This window comes from Maylandia zebra, linkage group LG3 (assembly GCF_041146795.1).
Source record: "Maylandia zebra isolate NMK-2024a linkage group LG3, Mzebra_GT3a, whole genome shotgun sequence".
In the NCBI taxonomy this organism is placed as follows: Eukaryota; Metazoa; Chordata; class Actinopteri; order Cichliformes; family Cichlidae; genus Maylandia; species Maylandia zebra.
In genome coordinates this window covers 54357409-54372113 of record NC_135169.1, presented here as the reverse complement: position 1 = coordinate 54372113, position 14705 = coordinate 54357409, and the positions used below count along the sequence as shown (strand labels likewise).

Sequence of the window (14705 nt, the reverse complement as noted above, 5' to 3'; positions counted from 1 at the left end):
ATTCGATTCGATTCGATTTAAATGTGGGAAATTTTGACAGTCAGAGATATAATTCAGATCAGAACATTTACATATTTTTGTATCTATAAAAAGGAAGCTGACACTCTCAAGACTTTATCCAAGGTGTGAGCATCACAGCAGATGCCTTTGTGTCAAAGTAGCTGAGGATAAAACACAGAAAAACATGTAGGTGATTTTCCTGGCCTGGGATTTTATAAAAATATTCTGCAGTACATCAAAAACGAAAGAAAACCATTAATTAATCAACATTACCTCTGACGTTACAGCGGTTTTATTAGAGACATGGCTAAGCATTTTGCATTTTGAATAATTTTAAAAAGTTTCAATTTGTTCAGTATTGAACAGCAGAAATGAGGTTTTCTTTTCGGAAGAATGTAAAAGGGGAAAAAACAGCGGCCGACAGCCTGTAAACAACAGTAGACTTGTGCATAACAAGCAAGCGAATAATGAAGAAAGCGAAACTGTTCGAGAGAGGGGGGGGGGAGAGAGGGGGAGGGAGAGAGGGAGAGAGAGAGAGCATCGCAATGGAAGCAAAACAGTAAAAGTCTGAGTGAATTCATGACGATGTTTATGTGAAGCGTTTGGATCTTCTTTTGCTGCTGATTCGGTCAATATTGTTTGGAGAGAGATCAAACTAACAGCTTTAGAATCAGCGCATAAAGGGCGTGAACACAAAGCGCGGACCCGGATCAGCGAGCTGTCGGCTTTCAGCCCCGACTGTGAGAAAGGCGACATCTAACTGATTCTGATCCGCGGGTCGCGCTGTGTGTTTAAGTCTATGTGCAGAATCCCTGTACCTGCTCTCATTTACTGTTTGGTGGTTCTTGAAATTTTGTGAGATGTCACCAGAGATTCTGGCATTTCGGACAAAATAAATTTATATTAAAAAATCGATTCAGGATTTTAATGAATCGATTTTACGTTATCCAAGCCAGAATCGATTTTAATCGATGAATCGATTATAAAAACCCACCCCTAATAATCAATATCAGATATCAGAGCAACAGAAACCTCGGTGATCAGGACGCTGGGACTGAGAACAGGAAGTGGCTCAAACGTCACAGTTTCATAACGTCACCCTGAACTCCACTCACGGAGTTTCTGTCGCCATTGCAGTTTTTAAAGTCCCGTGATGTGATAAAGGGGGGTCTTTCTGTGAATCCGCACGCTCATTGGCTAATAGCTCGAGATTGACACATCGTTATCCAATGAGCGTGCGGGAACTTCCGACATAAAGTTGTTTCCTTTGAAAAACCAAAGTCTGATTATTTTTGCCTCCACTGACGGAGCCTGTTGTTCCCGCCACAGAGACACAGTAATGTCAGAGCGGTGTTAACACTCACCCTGCCTCAGCACAGCTCTCACTCTCCTCCTGCTCTCTCACACTAAACGGAGGCTCAGCTAAACTCACTTCCTCTCTACTTACAGGAAACCAGCGCTCAGAGGAGCCGACCGGCCTCACATTTCACCCACAGACACGAACAGCGTGGAATTATTTTATGTCATAAGAAGAAACATATTCATGTTAACACTCACCTGCCTCAGCTCCACCTTCCTCCTCCTGCTGCTCTGAACGGAGGCTCAATACTTTCACTTTCACTGCTGCTCCCTAAACACAGAGGATGCTGGGACTTGTAGTTGTTTCCTTCCGGTGCGGTCTTCCTCTTTGTTTGTTTGTGTTTGTGTTCAAGATATTTCGATCATGTAAACATAGGGTTGCCAACTCCATGAGAAATAAATAAGGGACACCTCGTGGCCAGGGCCGGGCGACCCAGTTGTCTTCACCCTTCCCAGTGTGGTGAATTTTTTAGCTCTTTTTTTGTGTGTGAAATTATTTTTTAACCATTTGACTTGAATTTGATTTAAGCAGATGCATATTCTTTGTGACATGAACACATGAAAATCATTTAGCCATTTATTTTTAGCTCAAAATGACAACATTAACACAGTAAAATAGGTCTCTTTCTTAAGCAGAAGCCTGTCATGCTTAACTTTTGAGAATATAAGTAAATCTTTCTTTAAAAGAACTCTGTCCTGCTTAACTTAAAATTATATAAATTAATAGAAAACAATAGAAAGAAAAATATTCTTGTAACAGTGCACATTTAGTGCATTTAGTACAATTGGCTTCAGTAGAGGCATTATTTCAGCTTTTGCTCCCGTTTGTAAACCCGCTTGAGTACGCATCATAACTCATCATCATTATTCATGTATTACTTTTATGTATTAGTCATCTATTTGTTGTAATCATCTATCCTTGCAGTTGTTTATTACACAAAATAAATTATATTATCACACTTCTGGCCACATAGCGCTGATATTCACTGCACATGCCCATATTAACCTTAACCAGAGGGTTTAAAAAAAGAGACAGTGTTTACATACCATATCTGCTTCTGCCGTGGCCTGGTGGACAAAAAATTGGTTTAGGGTTCCCCGAGCTTTCACGTCCCTCATGTTCTTCATGTGCCCACCACTAGAAGCTGCCTATGGAAAAAGTGCGCCGGCACACAGTGCAGTGCGCTTTATATGTGTTATCGTGCACTTTTCCAGCCAGGTGTTTTCCTTTTCCCATTCCTCCCTGTACTTTTGCAGCCTTTTTTTTCTTTCTCTGAGGGGAACAAACATTGCTCGCTCGTGAGCGTGTCGCCACAGCCGCTCACACTGCTCACACGCAAACACGTAAACGTCGGTGAAAAAGACGGTGCAGCACGGTAGTGCAGCGTGTGATCTGGACACAAGCGATGGAGGCACAACTTGTAGAACTTTGGAAAGCTCATCCGAGCCTTTTCGATGTGGCATCACAAAATTATCACGACCACAACAACCGTGAAAATAGTTGGATTTACACTGCTGCTCAATCACAGCTGCCTGATCATGTTTTTCATTAGCAATTTAGCAAAGTTGATGGTGGTGGTGTGTCTGTGTGAGAGAAAGACAGAGAGAGAGAGAGCGACAGATTTTCTGTTATAACCTTCATTATATGGAGGCACAGTGTGAGCACTCAGGTCGCATCAGAGCATCGGGCGGTATAGTGTGAGACCTGCATCGTGACCTACCAACTGCGAGCCAATCGTGCAGTTTGAAAATTGCAGTGTTTGCCCAGCTTTAGGTGTACTGTCGTCCAAGACTTGCAGCACAGTGTCGGCGTTTGTTTCCCTGTTGGCCAGGACTGGCCTGGGACAGAAAATCGGGCATTTTGACTAGAGACCGGCCCCCCAGGTATTAAAGCCATAAAGCCTTTGAATGAAAACAAACACTGTTGTGACAGTGATGTACAGTCTTGTTGGTATATGTATGATTTCTATACATTTTACATCAGATAAAAACTTTGGTTGTAAGATTCAGATAATTATTTAATAACAGTGAGACATTTTAAATGAGAATAAGAAAGAAAAATGGTAAAATGGTCTGTATTTGTAAAGCGCTTTACTTGGTCCTAAGGACCCCAAAGCGCTTTACACTATACACAATCATCCACCCATTCACACACACATTCATACACTAGAAAAGTATTTCTTTGTGCCCCCCTTTCCCTGTTAATGCCCTACCTGGCCCCCTGGCAACACTTTGCTAGACCCGCCTGTTGTGGAAGTTTTCCATTTAAATAAAGCCTGCAGACGAGCGGTGAGCGGTAGCTAACATTCTTTAATCAAAACACACAAAGAACAGACAACCAAGCTTGATGGAGAGCCTACATGACCACGGGGCAGGGTCAGCAGAGTCTCCCTGAGCCTAGCATGGCTCTCAGTTAAATACCTTCTCCAGGAACAAAAGGCAGTACACAGCTGTTTCACACCTTAACACTAGAATTACTGAGCCTTTTTTTTCCCTGGTGCGAGTCCCTACTACTAGATTTACTAGCCCTGCGCAAATTTGCGTAAATTCCACTGGCACTGCGTTGTCTTTACAGTCCCTGGCACAGCAGCTGCAGCAGCTTCAGCAGCCTGCGTCTGTGCTAATATTTCCTTGTGCTACATGAATCGGCAACGAAGTTCCTGAGCTAGAAGACTCAGAAACAATCTTCTTTTGCCTGTCCACCCTGTACATGCCTTGTACAAAATGTAGGCATTCACCGCTAACAGGTCCAGCATATTGTAGAAAACCGCTACTGACCACCTGCATGTTGCTGCTCTTATGGAATACATCCGCACAAGTTGAGTAAGTTCACGCCAGACTTTATTCACCGTGCCCCATAACGGCGTTTTGCGCTGCAGCAGTCTGTGCAACAGTGACAGTGAAGTAAAGAAATTGTCTGTTGTGACGTTTCTCCCATCATCCAAAAACGGCTCCATCAGTTTCATGACCACGTTCTTGATCCCAAATTTGTCTGGCTTGGCTGCGATACACTGTGTGAATGGACAACGAACCTTGGTAGGGAACAGCTGTTCATCTATGGTCATGTGTTCTCCTGGAGTGAAACTCTTAGCACAGTTCTTGTTGAAGCGTGTCCAGATGTCGGAGATCGCCACAAATTTATCTGTTTTCACCCGTTCTGCCCGCGTGTCCCTGTCATCAAATCGAAGGTGTTGCATAATTGAAATGAATCTATCTCGGGGCATTGTCTCTTTGATTACTGGCACCAGAAATCTTTCTGACCAGCAATCCACAATGGCACCAACAGGACACATGATTGCTCTTACAAACAGGATTGAAATGAATGCCATCAGTTCATGAACTGACAAATTCCAGTCCGGCTCTATTCTGTGGGCTTGATGGACCGTACACTCCCTGATGGTCTGCAGCATTCCCACGTCTAACAGGCAAAGGAAGCTTTGGAGCACACTTGTAATCTTGCGCTGTCGGAAGATAAACAAATAGAGAATGGTAAATTTACATGAACCTCACTCTAAATGGGTTTATATAAATATCATATCTACTATGGCAGTGACAAACCTTAGCAGACTCTGTGGGTCCAGCTTGCGCAGTGAAGCACGAACGATTTGCTACTGCACTGGGCATTGCAATGTCCTCCTCTACAGTGCCGTCTTTTGCCGTGTGGCTCTGGCTGGGCTTCCCAGTACCACGGGGCCTCTTCTGTGGAGGCATGTTGGGTTCTTGTTCCGTCTCCTTTTCAGATTCTTCTGAGGAGGTATCAGTGGCCTGCTGGACAAATGAAACCTCTCCTCCATCAGAATCTGCTTCGTCCATTTTCTGAAGCAAAGCCAAAGCCTGTTGCGCGGAGAGGTTCTTCCTGCGTGGCAGTGATACGGAGGCCATCCTGATGTGCGTTCTCAGAAATGCGAACAAGAAATGATTCTCCCGTCTGGGTCGGTCTGCTTTTATGCACAGCACTGTGCTGTAGTCAAGCAATGCCACTCCCTCACATACACAGTCACAATGGAACAATGGAAGATCTGTGCTGAGACTCAAGGAAGGTGTGAATGTGTGTCTTTTATATTTGCAGGTCAGTCAATGTGTGGGATATTTTGTATAGATACGGCAGGCATTTCTGAAAGTCGTAACACAGAGGTTTGGCCTGACTTGGATCTGAGCAACTCTGAGTGAGCAAATGCAAATGTGCCAGGCCTCAAGGATAATGGGTGGTTTGCACAACAAAAGCTGGAGGAGAAATGAGCTGACGACCTGTGAAAATCTCAGCAGGGGTGATTAACACCTCGGGACTTGCACCAGAAAATAAAAAAGCCAGTAATTCTAGGGGGTGTTGGGTTTAGGGAAGTTACGCAAATTTGTGCAGGTTTAGTAAATCTAGTGATAAATACGTGGTAGAAATCCCAAAAGGGTGATTCTGTTCACCTGGACGTAGCATTTTCAACGGGAGAAACGCCTCCTGAACTGAATTGTCTCAGTTGATGGCCATGCGGTTGGCCTCCTGAACTGTTTCTTTGGACTGTTTTTCCTCCTCTTCTGAGTTTTCCTTCCTGGAGCTCCAGCACCCACCCAGGTTTGGTGGAAATGTTCTAATTTTAAGAGTTTGATTGCAAAAGAATAAACTGCTGATGTCCGCAGAAGTTTTTAACTTTGGTTGAAAGGACAAACTATGAAAAATAATAGACCTTTGAGGATTTGAGCATATGGCAAACTTTATGCAAAGTTCCTCTTAATTGTAAAGCACAAATCTGAGGATGTTGGAAGACATGTGTGGTTCTCATCAGCTTTGTGGCATGTAGATGCTCCTTTTATTAATATTCGTAAGTCTGGAAGAATACTCATAAACACTGAGGTCCTGCTATGTGCCAATGTGTATCTGGGCCATTACTAAACAAAGATGTGAAGCAATGTTAATAATTGTTGGTAACTTTTTTTTCATTTCCAGGTTTCAGTTACTGCTGTTGATATGTTAAGAGTAAGAATAAGTTCAGATTCTCTTAAAGATAACAACACTAATATGTTAACAATTGTTGGACTTGTGGAGGTATTTTGAGAACCCTTATAAACATCTGAAGGAAAAATATTCTTTAATCATAGATGCAGACTCATGGAAAAAATATTGATTAATCGTTTTATTTGATTTTGTAGAGTTGGAACAAACAGATTGGATTCTCAAAATCAGTCAGTTTCTTGGGGTCTGAAGCAACAACAGAACAGGGCTCTGAATTTTTGGCAGAAGCCCTTTTTTTTCTTCTTTTTCTCCTTTTTCTCCTTGATTTTAATGTTGTCAGACTTCTCTGAATTATTAGTAAAAGAGACAACTGGCTCAGACATGGATAGACATACAGAAGGGAGTTCCTCACTAGGAAGATCATCAGACGTTGCCAGACTTTCAGAAGCAGGCTCTTTAGTAGGAAGAACATCAGCCTTTGATGAACTTTCAATGAGAGGTTCTTTAGTAGGATGAACATCTGGAACATCTGACTTTGGCAGACTTCCACGAGCGGGTTCTCCAGTGGGAAGAATATCAGCCATTGTTGAACTTTCAAAAAGAGGTTCGGAAGTAGGAAGAACATCTGACTTCAGAACACTTTCCCAAGCAGGTTCTTGAGGTTCTTTAGGAGGAACAACATCTGGCTTCAGCAGATTTTTACAAGCAGGCTCTTTAGTCGGAAGAACATCAGCCTTTGTTGAACTTTCAAAAGGAGGTTCGGAAGTAAGAAGAACATCTGACTTTAGAACACGTTCAGGAGCAGGTTCGTGTGGTTCTTTAGTAGGAAGAACACCTGACTTCAGAACACTTTCACAAGCAGGTTCTTGTGGTTCTTTAGTAGGGAGAATATCTGACTTCAGAACACGTTCACGATCAGATCCTTTTGGTTCTTTAGTAGGAACAACATCTGACTTCAGCAGATTTTCATGAGCAGATTCTTTAGCTGGAAGAACATCAGCCTTTGTGGAACTTTCAAAAAGAGGTTCGGAAGTAGGAAGAACATCTGACTTCAGAACACGTTCACGATCAGGTCCTTTTGGTTCTTTAGTAGGAACAACATCTGACTTCAGCAGATTTTCATGAGCAGATTCTTTAGCTGGAAGAACATCAGCCTTTGTTGAACTTTTGGAAGGAGGTTCGTGAGTGGAAAAAATATCAGCAATTCGTGAACTTTCAACTGGAGGTTGGGAAGTGGGAAGAACATCTGACTTCAGCAGACCTTCAGGATGAGGTTCTTTAGTTGGAAGAACATCAGACACTACTGGACTTTCACAAGGGGGCTGGAAGATCTGGCATATGCTCGTCTTTGCTACATCAGAAATTGCCCTGAGTAGTTCTGGTGCAAAGTTTGCAATGTGGCTCAGCAGAATCTTTTCTGAATATTTCTCTCTGACTTCAGACAGGATACTTTGCACCATGTCATCTCTGATGGACCTTGAGAAGATGGCCTGGTTTTCCGTTGTTAGGAGAGATTTGGACACTCGATCCAAAGTGGCCTTTGTCACACTGGTGGAGAGGATGCTCAATTTTTGGGAGGACATGTTCAGTAGGGGGTAAGAAGGAAGCTTCCAGAAGCCATGCAGGACACGGGGAACCACCTCTATCACCACGTCTGTTGCAGTGAACAGTTTGGAGGTTTGTGCGTCCTGCTGCCTCTCTTTAAGGAGGTCAATGTACTTCCTGACATTGCTGAGGAGCTTAGGTGTTCTGCAGAATAAAGTTATAAGAATGATCTTTTACACCTATTTAAAAAAATAACAGAAATTTTGAAATACTGTAGCTGGACTGTTAATGATTTTATGTCAGAGGTGACTCACTGAAATTTAGGAGGTATGGCCTCTGGAAATTCCAGCAGCATCCGGGCTTGAAACTCGATGTCCCTCATTTTATTTATTGTGTTCACTGCCCACACCTGAAACAGAAAGCATGTTTACATTGCAGTTTTGTTGAGAGGTTATGTGATTGTAGTAAAAAAAAAAAAAAGATCTCCAAATGACTAAAACTCTTGTGAGTTTTCTAGTCTTACCAGTTTCAGAAGAGGTTTGGCTTCTGTTTCTTCCAAACCCTCCAATTCAAACTCCCAAAGTCTTCAAAAGAAAACAAAAGAGAGGTTTTCTCTCAGCATTTACACTTCAGCACAAACAGTTTCAGGTGTGAGGTGGATGGTCTGTAGGTGTCACAGTAACTCACTGCTCTCTGACTGTCTCTTTGCTCCTCTCCACCAAAAGATCTCCCATATCTTCTGCAGTGAGGCTTGATGGTATTTGGTTTTCCTTCTGAAGTCTGAGGAATTCCATCATCATTGCAATCTAAAAATAAAAGGAGACATTTAATCAGCATCAGTCCCAGGTCTTCAGAAATCACCTGACATTTTATCTCAGTTTTGGTTTGGATGGATCTGGGTCTTACCTGAGCCCTGTAACCTGGTAGATACCAGCAGATCTCCACAGCTGTGTTATATATGGGTGTGTTGAACAGCACCTGTCAAAGAAATAAGAAATTACTCATTGTAACTTAAACTGATTCTCAGTTTGTCAGCTTTTTAAAACTACATCAAATTCTTCAAAAATGCAGTAAAAACAAAAAGTGTCACATACCCTGATGGGTTTGTAGATCCCTTTACTGGCTTCCATTAAAACGCTGCTGTTCTATCACAGTTGGGGAAGAGAAACTTTCCAAAACTCTTCAAAACTTGTGTAAGATCAAATGTAGATATGAAAATACTCCTGACTTGATGGTTTTTCTTGCACAGATGAGCTCTTTTTCAAGTCTGATGCAGATTTAAAAATACACAATTCTAAAACAGTCACCATGGAAACATTTGATCCCTGCTTTATGTCATTAAATTAAAAGAAAACACTCTATTTTACACTACATTACACTATATGTTGTTCATTATATAAGTAAATAAGGGTAGGCTACAGCCGTCCTTAGGTCACTCCTGTGAAAAGATGCATACAAACTGGTGAAATTGAAAAGAAAGAAAGCCAACCTGCAGCATTATGTCCTTTTATGTTATTTCAATTCACTTCAGTTTTATTGATACAGCACCAAATCACAACAACAGTCGGCTCAAGGTGCTTTACTTTGTAAGGTAGACTCTAAAATAATATACACAAGGAGAAAAACCCAACAATCATATGACCCCCTATGAGCAAGCACATTGGCGACAGTGGAAAAAAACTCCCTTTTAACAGGGAGGAAGCGCCGGCAGTAACAGGCTCAGTGAGGGGCGGCCATCTGCCAGGAGTGGTTGGGGTGAGAGAACGAAGATGGGACAAGAGGCATGCTGTGGAAGAGAGACAGAGATTAATAACAAGTGTGATTCAATGCAGAGAGGTCTATTAACACATAGTGAGGGAGAAAGTCTCTGTCTGCTTTTCCTAATGCTGAGGTGAGGAGGACTATTAGCCAATATAAAGGCGACACTGGCGACCCGAGTGTGGAAACAAATGGTTTGCACAAGAAGCGGTCACTGAGCGATCAAAGCTTATTTACCACACATAAAAAATCAAGGGAGAGTAGAAGCGGGTGGATCGATTTTTAATGAATTTTAAAATTATGTTTGTTTTTCTTATTCTTGAAAAAAAGATCATTTACCCTCGCATTTGTTTCCCTTTTTATACACTACTACTTATGTGTTTTTTCTTATTTATGTCTATATTGTTTAGTTAAACAGATGACAGTTTTCCCCTTTTTACTACTTTTTGAACTCTATGCTGATGTTTAAAGATTTTATTATTACTAAATAATGTTTTTAGCAATTAGGTGAAAATAAATACCAGATGAAACGATATTCTCTTCTGTTATCTTTTATTATTTGTTACTTGAATCAGTATCCGCGCTGCACACAATCAAAGTTATTTTCAAAACATGCAGAAACAGGTCTTATTTTGTTAACAAAATGACAAACCATTGCATCGTTACAAACAAGGTTATCACTGTACATATTAATTAGTCTTAAATAAGACGCTCCTTTTTGGACATGATATAGAAAAAGCACACAGTGTTGTCCGCAGGTTACCGAAAAGTCCTTCTGAACCTGTCTCCCAGAATACAATATCCGAGCGGTGTTTTTAAAAGAAAAACTTTTATCTCGGGTGAAAACCTATCAGGTGAGTTACCGAAGCTGTCAAAAAAGTACCCTTGCTTGTCTTTTGTGATATTGAACGCCAACCAGTGCTTCCCAGGTAAGTCTGATGGATCTGTATTCACAATGCCCATGCATGGATATCTGATGGGCTTTGTTGGCAGCTGGTCACATGCTAAGACGCCTAGAAGATGAGCCCTGTTACTAATCCTTTTAACAATGCTGGTTAGTTCTATTGTATTCATTTTGAATGTTTAGTAGTCGTCCAGCAGCACTTGTCTCATTAGATATTTGGATGACTGAATCAAATACAGAGTAACACACCAGGTTCATTGTTCGGGGTAGCGGATTTCTGAAACGGGTTTCCAGCCTCACGCTCCCTGTTTGAACTAATGATACGTTCCCTGAATGTCCTTCATCAGCTTCCAGATTGAAACAGGAATTGTTTGGCCAGATACGACTGTCCATCAGCGTATAAACACATGAGTTCTATATCACAGTTTTAAAATTAAATGGATTACGTGTAAAAGAACCAGGATAAGCTTCTTTATCCACGAAGGCGATGATGACAAATTTAGGCAACCTGCCCATAAATAAATTAGTTGATATTCTTGCCCCAGCAGGTGTGGAGAAGGTCTTTAAAGAAACTCTGTCTACAGCATATTTTGCATTTGCATGATGCAGCGCCTTGCCGTGTGCCAGCCTGACACTTGGTGAGACACTGATTCTTTTCACAAATAAGCTGGCAGAGACGATTTTAACTTTATACGCGGTGTTAGCTCCAGTCACGAGAGCAAATTCGTCTTTAGAGCGCACAAATTTCAGCGACAGATCGATTCCATTAAGTAATAATTTTTCTTGAAAAAACAGGTCTGCGTGTACTGGAGCAATCAATTCAACAATACTGCTATTCGCTGTATAAGTACCTCTGGTCACCAGACCCTGGCTCTCCCCTTCTATACATGTATCATTCATGTGCGAGGCTGTGTCTGTACAGAATAAAGCGCTGCTGAACTGTGTGTCTAAAGTCTGCTTATTATAATTGATAAGACATTCTATTATGCCTCTGTATGGATACTGTTGGATGATTGGCTAATCAAGCGATCCCCCAAATTTACATCTACCTGACTAAATAAGGTGCAACCTGGATAATTAACAAGTCCCACGTTTGTGTCACGGGGTGGAGAGGGACAAGTTACCTAAGATATTTTTATTGTGCATGTTTGGTTTTGTTTTTACTTTCTTTAATATTTTAATATTGTATAGTGTTCTATTCTTGGTTTTATTGCATGTTTTATGGTATTCATCGGTGACTTGTCCTGGAAAGTCTCCGCCCCTCCTTGATTATGAACCCGACACACCTGTGAGGTCCCGGGGGCCAATAAGAGTGATGGGAGACGAGAGAGAGGAGATTGATGGTGGAGTGAGGACTGAGAGAGTGAACGGTATCAGGCGGTGGCGGTGCCACAAGCCCAGACGGGCTGGTGCCGGTTGGTGTGCCACAGGAAAGCGGTGGCAACCGGAACAGAAACATCGATAGGGCGGCGAGACGCCGCCGGGTTTTCCCTTCTTCTAAGGCGGCTAGAGTTGGCTAATGCAGGCACCAGCGCGCAGAGGCACCAGCGCGCAGAGAGCACCAGCGCGCAGAGAGCACCAGCGCGCAGAGAGCACCAGCGCGCAGAGAGCACCAGCGGAAGCCACGAGACGGCTGTGCCGATTTCCAGTTTTAAAGAAGCGGCGGGCGGAGTTGAGAGCTCTGCCCACCCGGGCATATCGGGGCGTGAGTGCGAGAGGGAGGCGAGGACTCCGCTGGTTCCTTTGGTTATACCACCTGCTGGATTTCTTAGCTCCCTGGGACTTTTAGGTCGTGGCGCAGGCCACAGGACTTTTAATGTTATGCTTTATTGATTTTTACTGTGTTACCCCTTGGCCAAGGTTGTTTTAATTCATTTTACATTTTTAACTATTTAAATATAATAAATTATATTTTTAATCTTACAGTTTAAATTGTGTGCTTTCCCTTGGCGGCTCCACTGCTCTGCCCGTTTTGAGGAAGGTTTCCTTCCTTTAAAAAAAAAAACACAAAACACTGTGGAAATAAAATCAGCCTTTCCGCTCCGTTACATAATCATCCCTGCCTAAGTTTGTGCCGTCAGCATCTGTGATTCTTACTCGTGTGTAGATATAGGAATCGTTTAGATCCAGGTAATCCTCTCCGGACGATGAGATTTAAACTCGATTGGACCTCCGTCTGTGATTGCAGAAACTGGTGGAATTTCAATAAAGGTCGTTTTCTCTATGGACGTTTGTGTGTATGGGACAGTAAAAAGATCGAGCTCTGTTTTTAGACATTCTCTGATTGGTTGTGTAACAGAGCCATTTAGAAGATGTCACATGCTGTAGTTTTTGAACGACTGGTTCTGGGTCTTTTCACTCCGCGTGGTTGTCTCCGTTTGGTGGCTTTCCTGGCAGGTTTTGTCGTTTTACGCTTTTTAGGCGGCGGCGTATCACGCATGCGTGCAGTGGGAGGGGTCTTAGAAGGTTTGGGTGTATACACATACAAGCTGTTGCCATCCTGCTCAGTAGATGTTGGCTTGGTTATGTTGGATATCACATCAGACACTATGCCTGATGCTGCTGTTTTTAGGTGGGGTTTGACTATGCTGACTCCTTTTTTAAACAACGGTACAGCAATTCTAAACAGGCTGCGGAACAAACCTCCCAGACCTGCGCCACATTGCGTGCTGGTCCCAATATAACCATTCAATTCGCCACCAGCCTGAAAAACGGTATGTGTTGATTTTGGTCGTCTATCAAATCAATTTCTATGTCATCGATTAAGGATTTCGAGACCTGTGTGCAGTGTGGGCTGTCAAATTGAAGAATGGCTCCCCGACGGTCATCGTCTGTTATATTTATTGCTCTTAATAGCTGCGCATGGGCGTCACCCACAAGCTGGTAATCAACGATATCTGCATAAATAAAAATGTTCTCTTTTCCGCCGTATACGTCTGCAGGATGTGATGCGTATGTGTTTTTATAAAGAAGTACAAACGGGTCTTCTGATTTGAATCCTAAGATTCCTGCCAGTCTCCCTCTAAATGTGAGAACTGTGCCCCGAGGGCCCATAACACTAACATAGTTACTAACTTCACTGTATTGTGTTTTAATGTCGGTGTTATGTTTTAATGTTTTATTATCTGCGCCACAGATGCATAATGCCCCACAGACAGCTCAATCACGGTTATGGACAATGCTCCATTTGTGACTGGATCATAAATTTCCACTCGCGAATCTGATTGTGGAAAAGACAAGCATAGTCTTGGGTATTGAAATTCTATAACACCGACCTCATACGGTTCATTTAAAACAACAGGTTTTGCTAGCTTTGTTCTAAAATTAGATTTCTTATTGCCTGGATAAACATGTGCTGAAGCATTCGAGAAGAGGCTCACATAAAAGCCTGCGTTGTTGTTGTTCGTTTTATCCATTCCTTCCTTCCTTTATCAGTCTTTGTCTAGTGCAGAATGAAAGTATGCAGAGCTGCGGCGTCTCTGTTAATCACACTTCAACGATGTCTTTTTCAGGGATCCATGATTTTCAAATGAGAAGCGCTAACTTTTTTTGGTCCTCTTTTTTCTGCCAAGTATTTTCTCTATTTGAAACCTTTTGTTTTTGTCAATAGTCACCTGCTGTATCTCAGGTTCGTAAATTACACCTTTCACTGCAGCTCCTGTGAGATCCTCCAGTTTGTATACGGGAGGGTCTCTTCCTAAACGCTCCTTTATGGTAAAGTACTCGTCTGTGTAGGTCTGATGGTAACCCTTTCAGAATATGCCTCGTAGTTTAGATATTCTCTCTGTATCGCCCACATTAAATTTAAAAGTCACCGGTTTTTGGGGTTTCATTTTGTACAGGGTGTTAAAGACTGCTTTCTCATTATCTTTGCACACCTCGGTGGGGTCATTTTGATAGAGCTGTGATAAAACAGGTTATAGGACTGTACAAGATCTTGGATCACATTAACATATCTTGGCGAGTTAACTGATGTTAAGTATTTCCACATTTTCCCCTTTAAGGTGCGGTTAAAACGCTCTACCACACATGATTTCATTTCACTAAAGGTTGAAAAATGTGTGATGTTATGCTGCTCCATTAGTTTTTTAAATGTTTATTATAAAATTCCTTCCCTAAATCTGTTTGGAGTTTTTCAGGCACACGGCCCTCTCTCAGAATATCACCAAAAGCCTCAGCAACAGCCTGTCCTGT

The 14705-nt window shown here is 42.2% G+C and overlaps 2 protein-coding genes across 2 annotated transcripts in view; both read right to left on the bottom strand.

Annotated features, from left to right (window-relative positions):
• The window catches only part of LOC143416825 (ribonuclease inhibitor-like), a 240357-nt gene that overhangs the window by 23047 nt on the left and 202605 nt on the right, over window positions 1-14705 (bottom strand). The window lies entirely within an intron of this gene.
• LOC112432788 (uncharacterized) lies at window positions 5828-9214 on the bottom strand. The gene is made up of 7 exons (XM_076877777.1): window positions 8944-9214; window positions 8756-8827; window positions 8537-8655; window positions 8373-8433; window positions 8164-8258; window positions 7556-8053; window positions 5828-5942 (listed from the first exon to the last, which is right to left on the bottom strand). Exons 1-7 carry the CDS (start codon window positions 8977-8979, stop codon window positions 5828-5830), a joined length of 996 nt encoding a protein of 331 aa, XP_076733892.1. The 5' UTR covers window positions 8980-9214.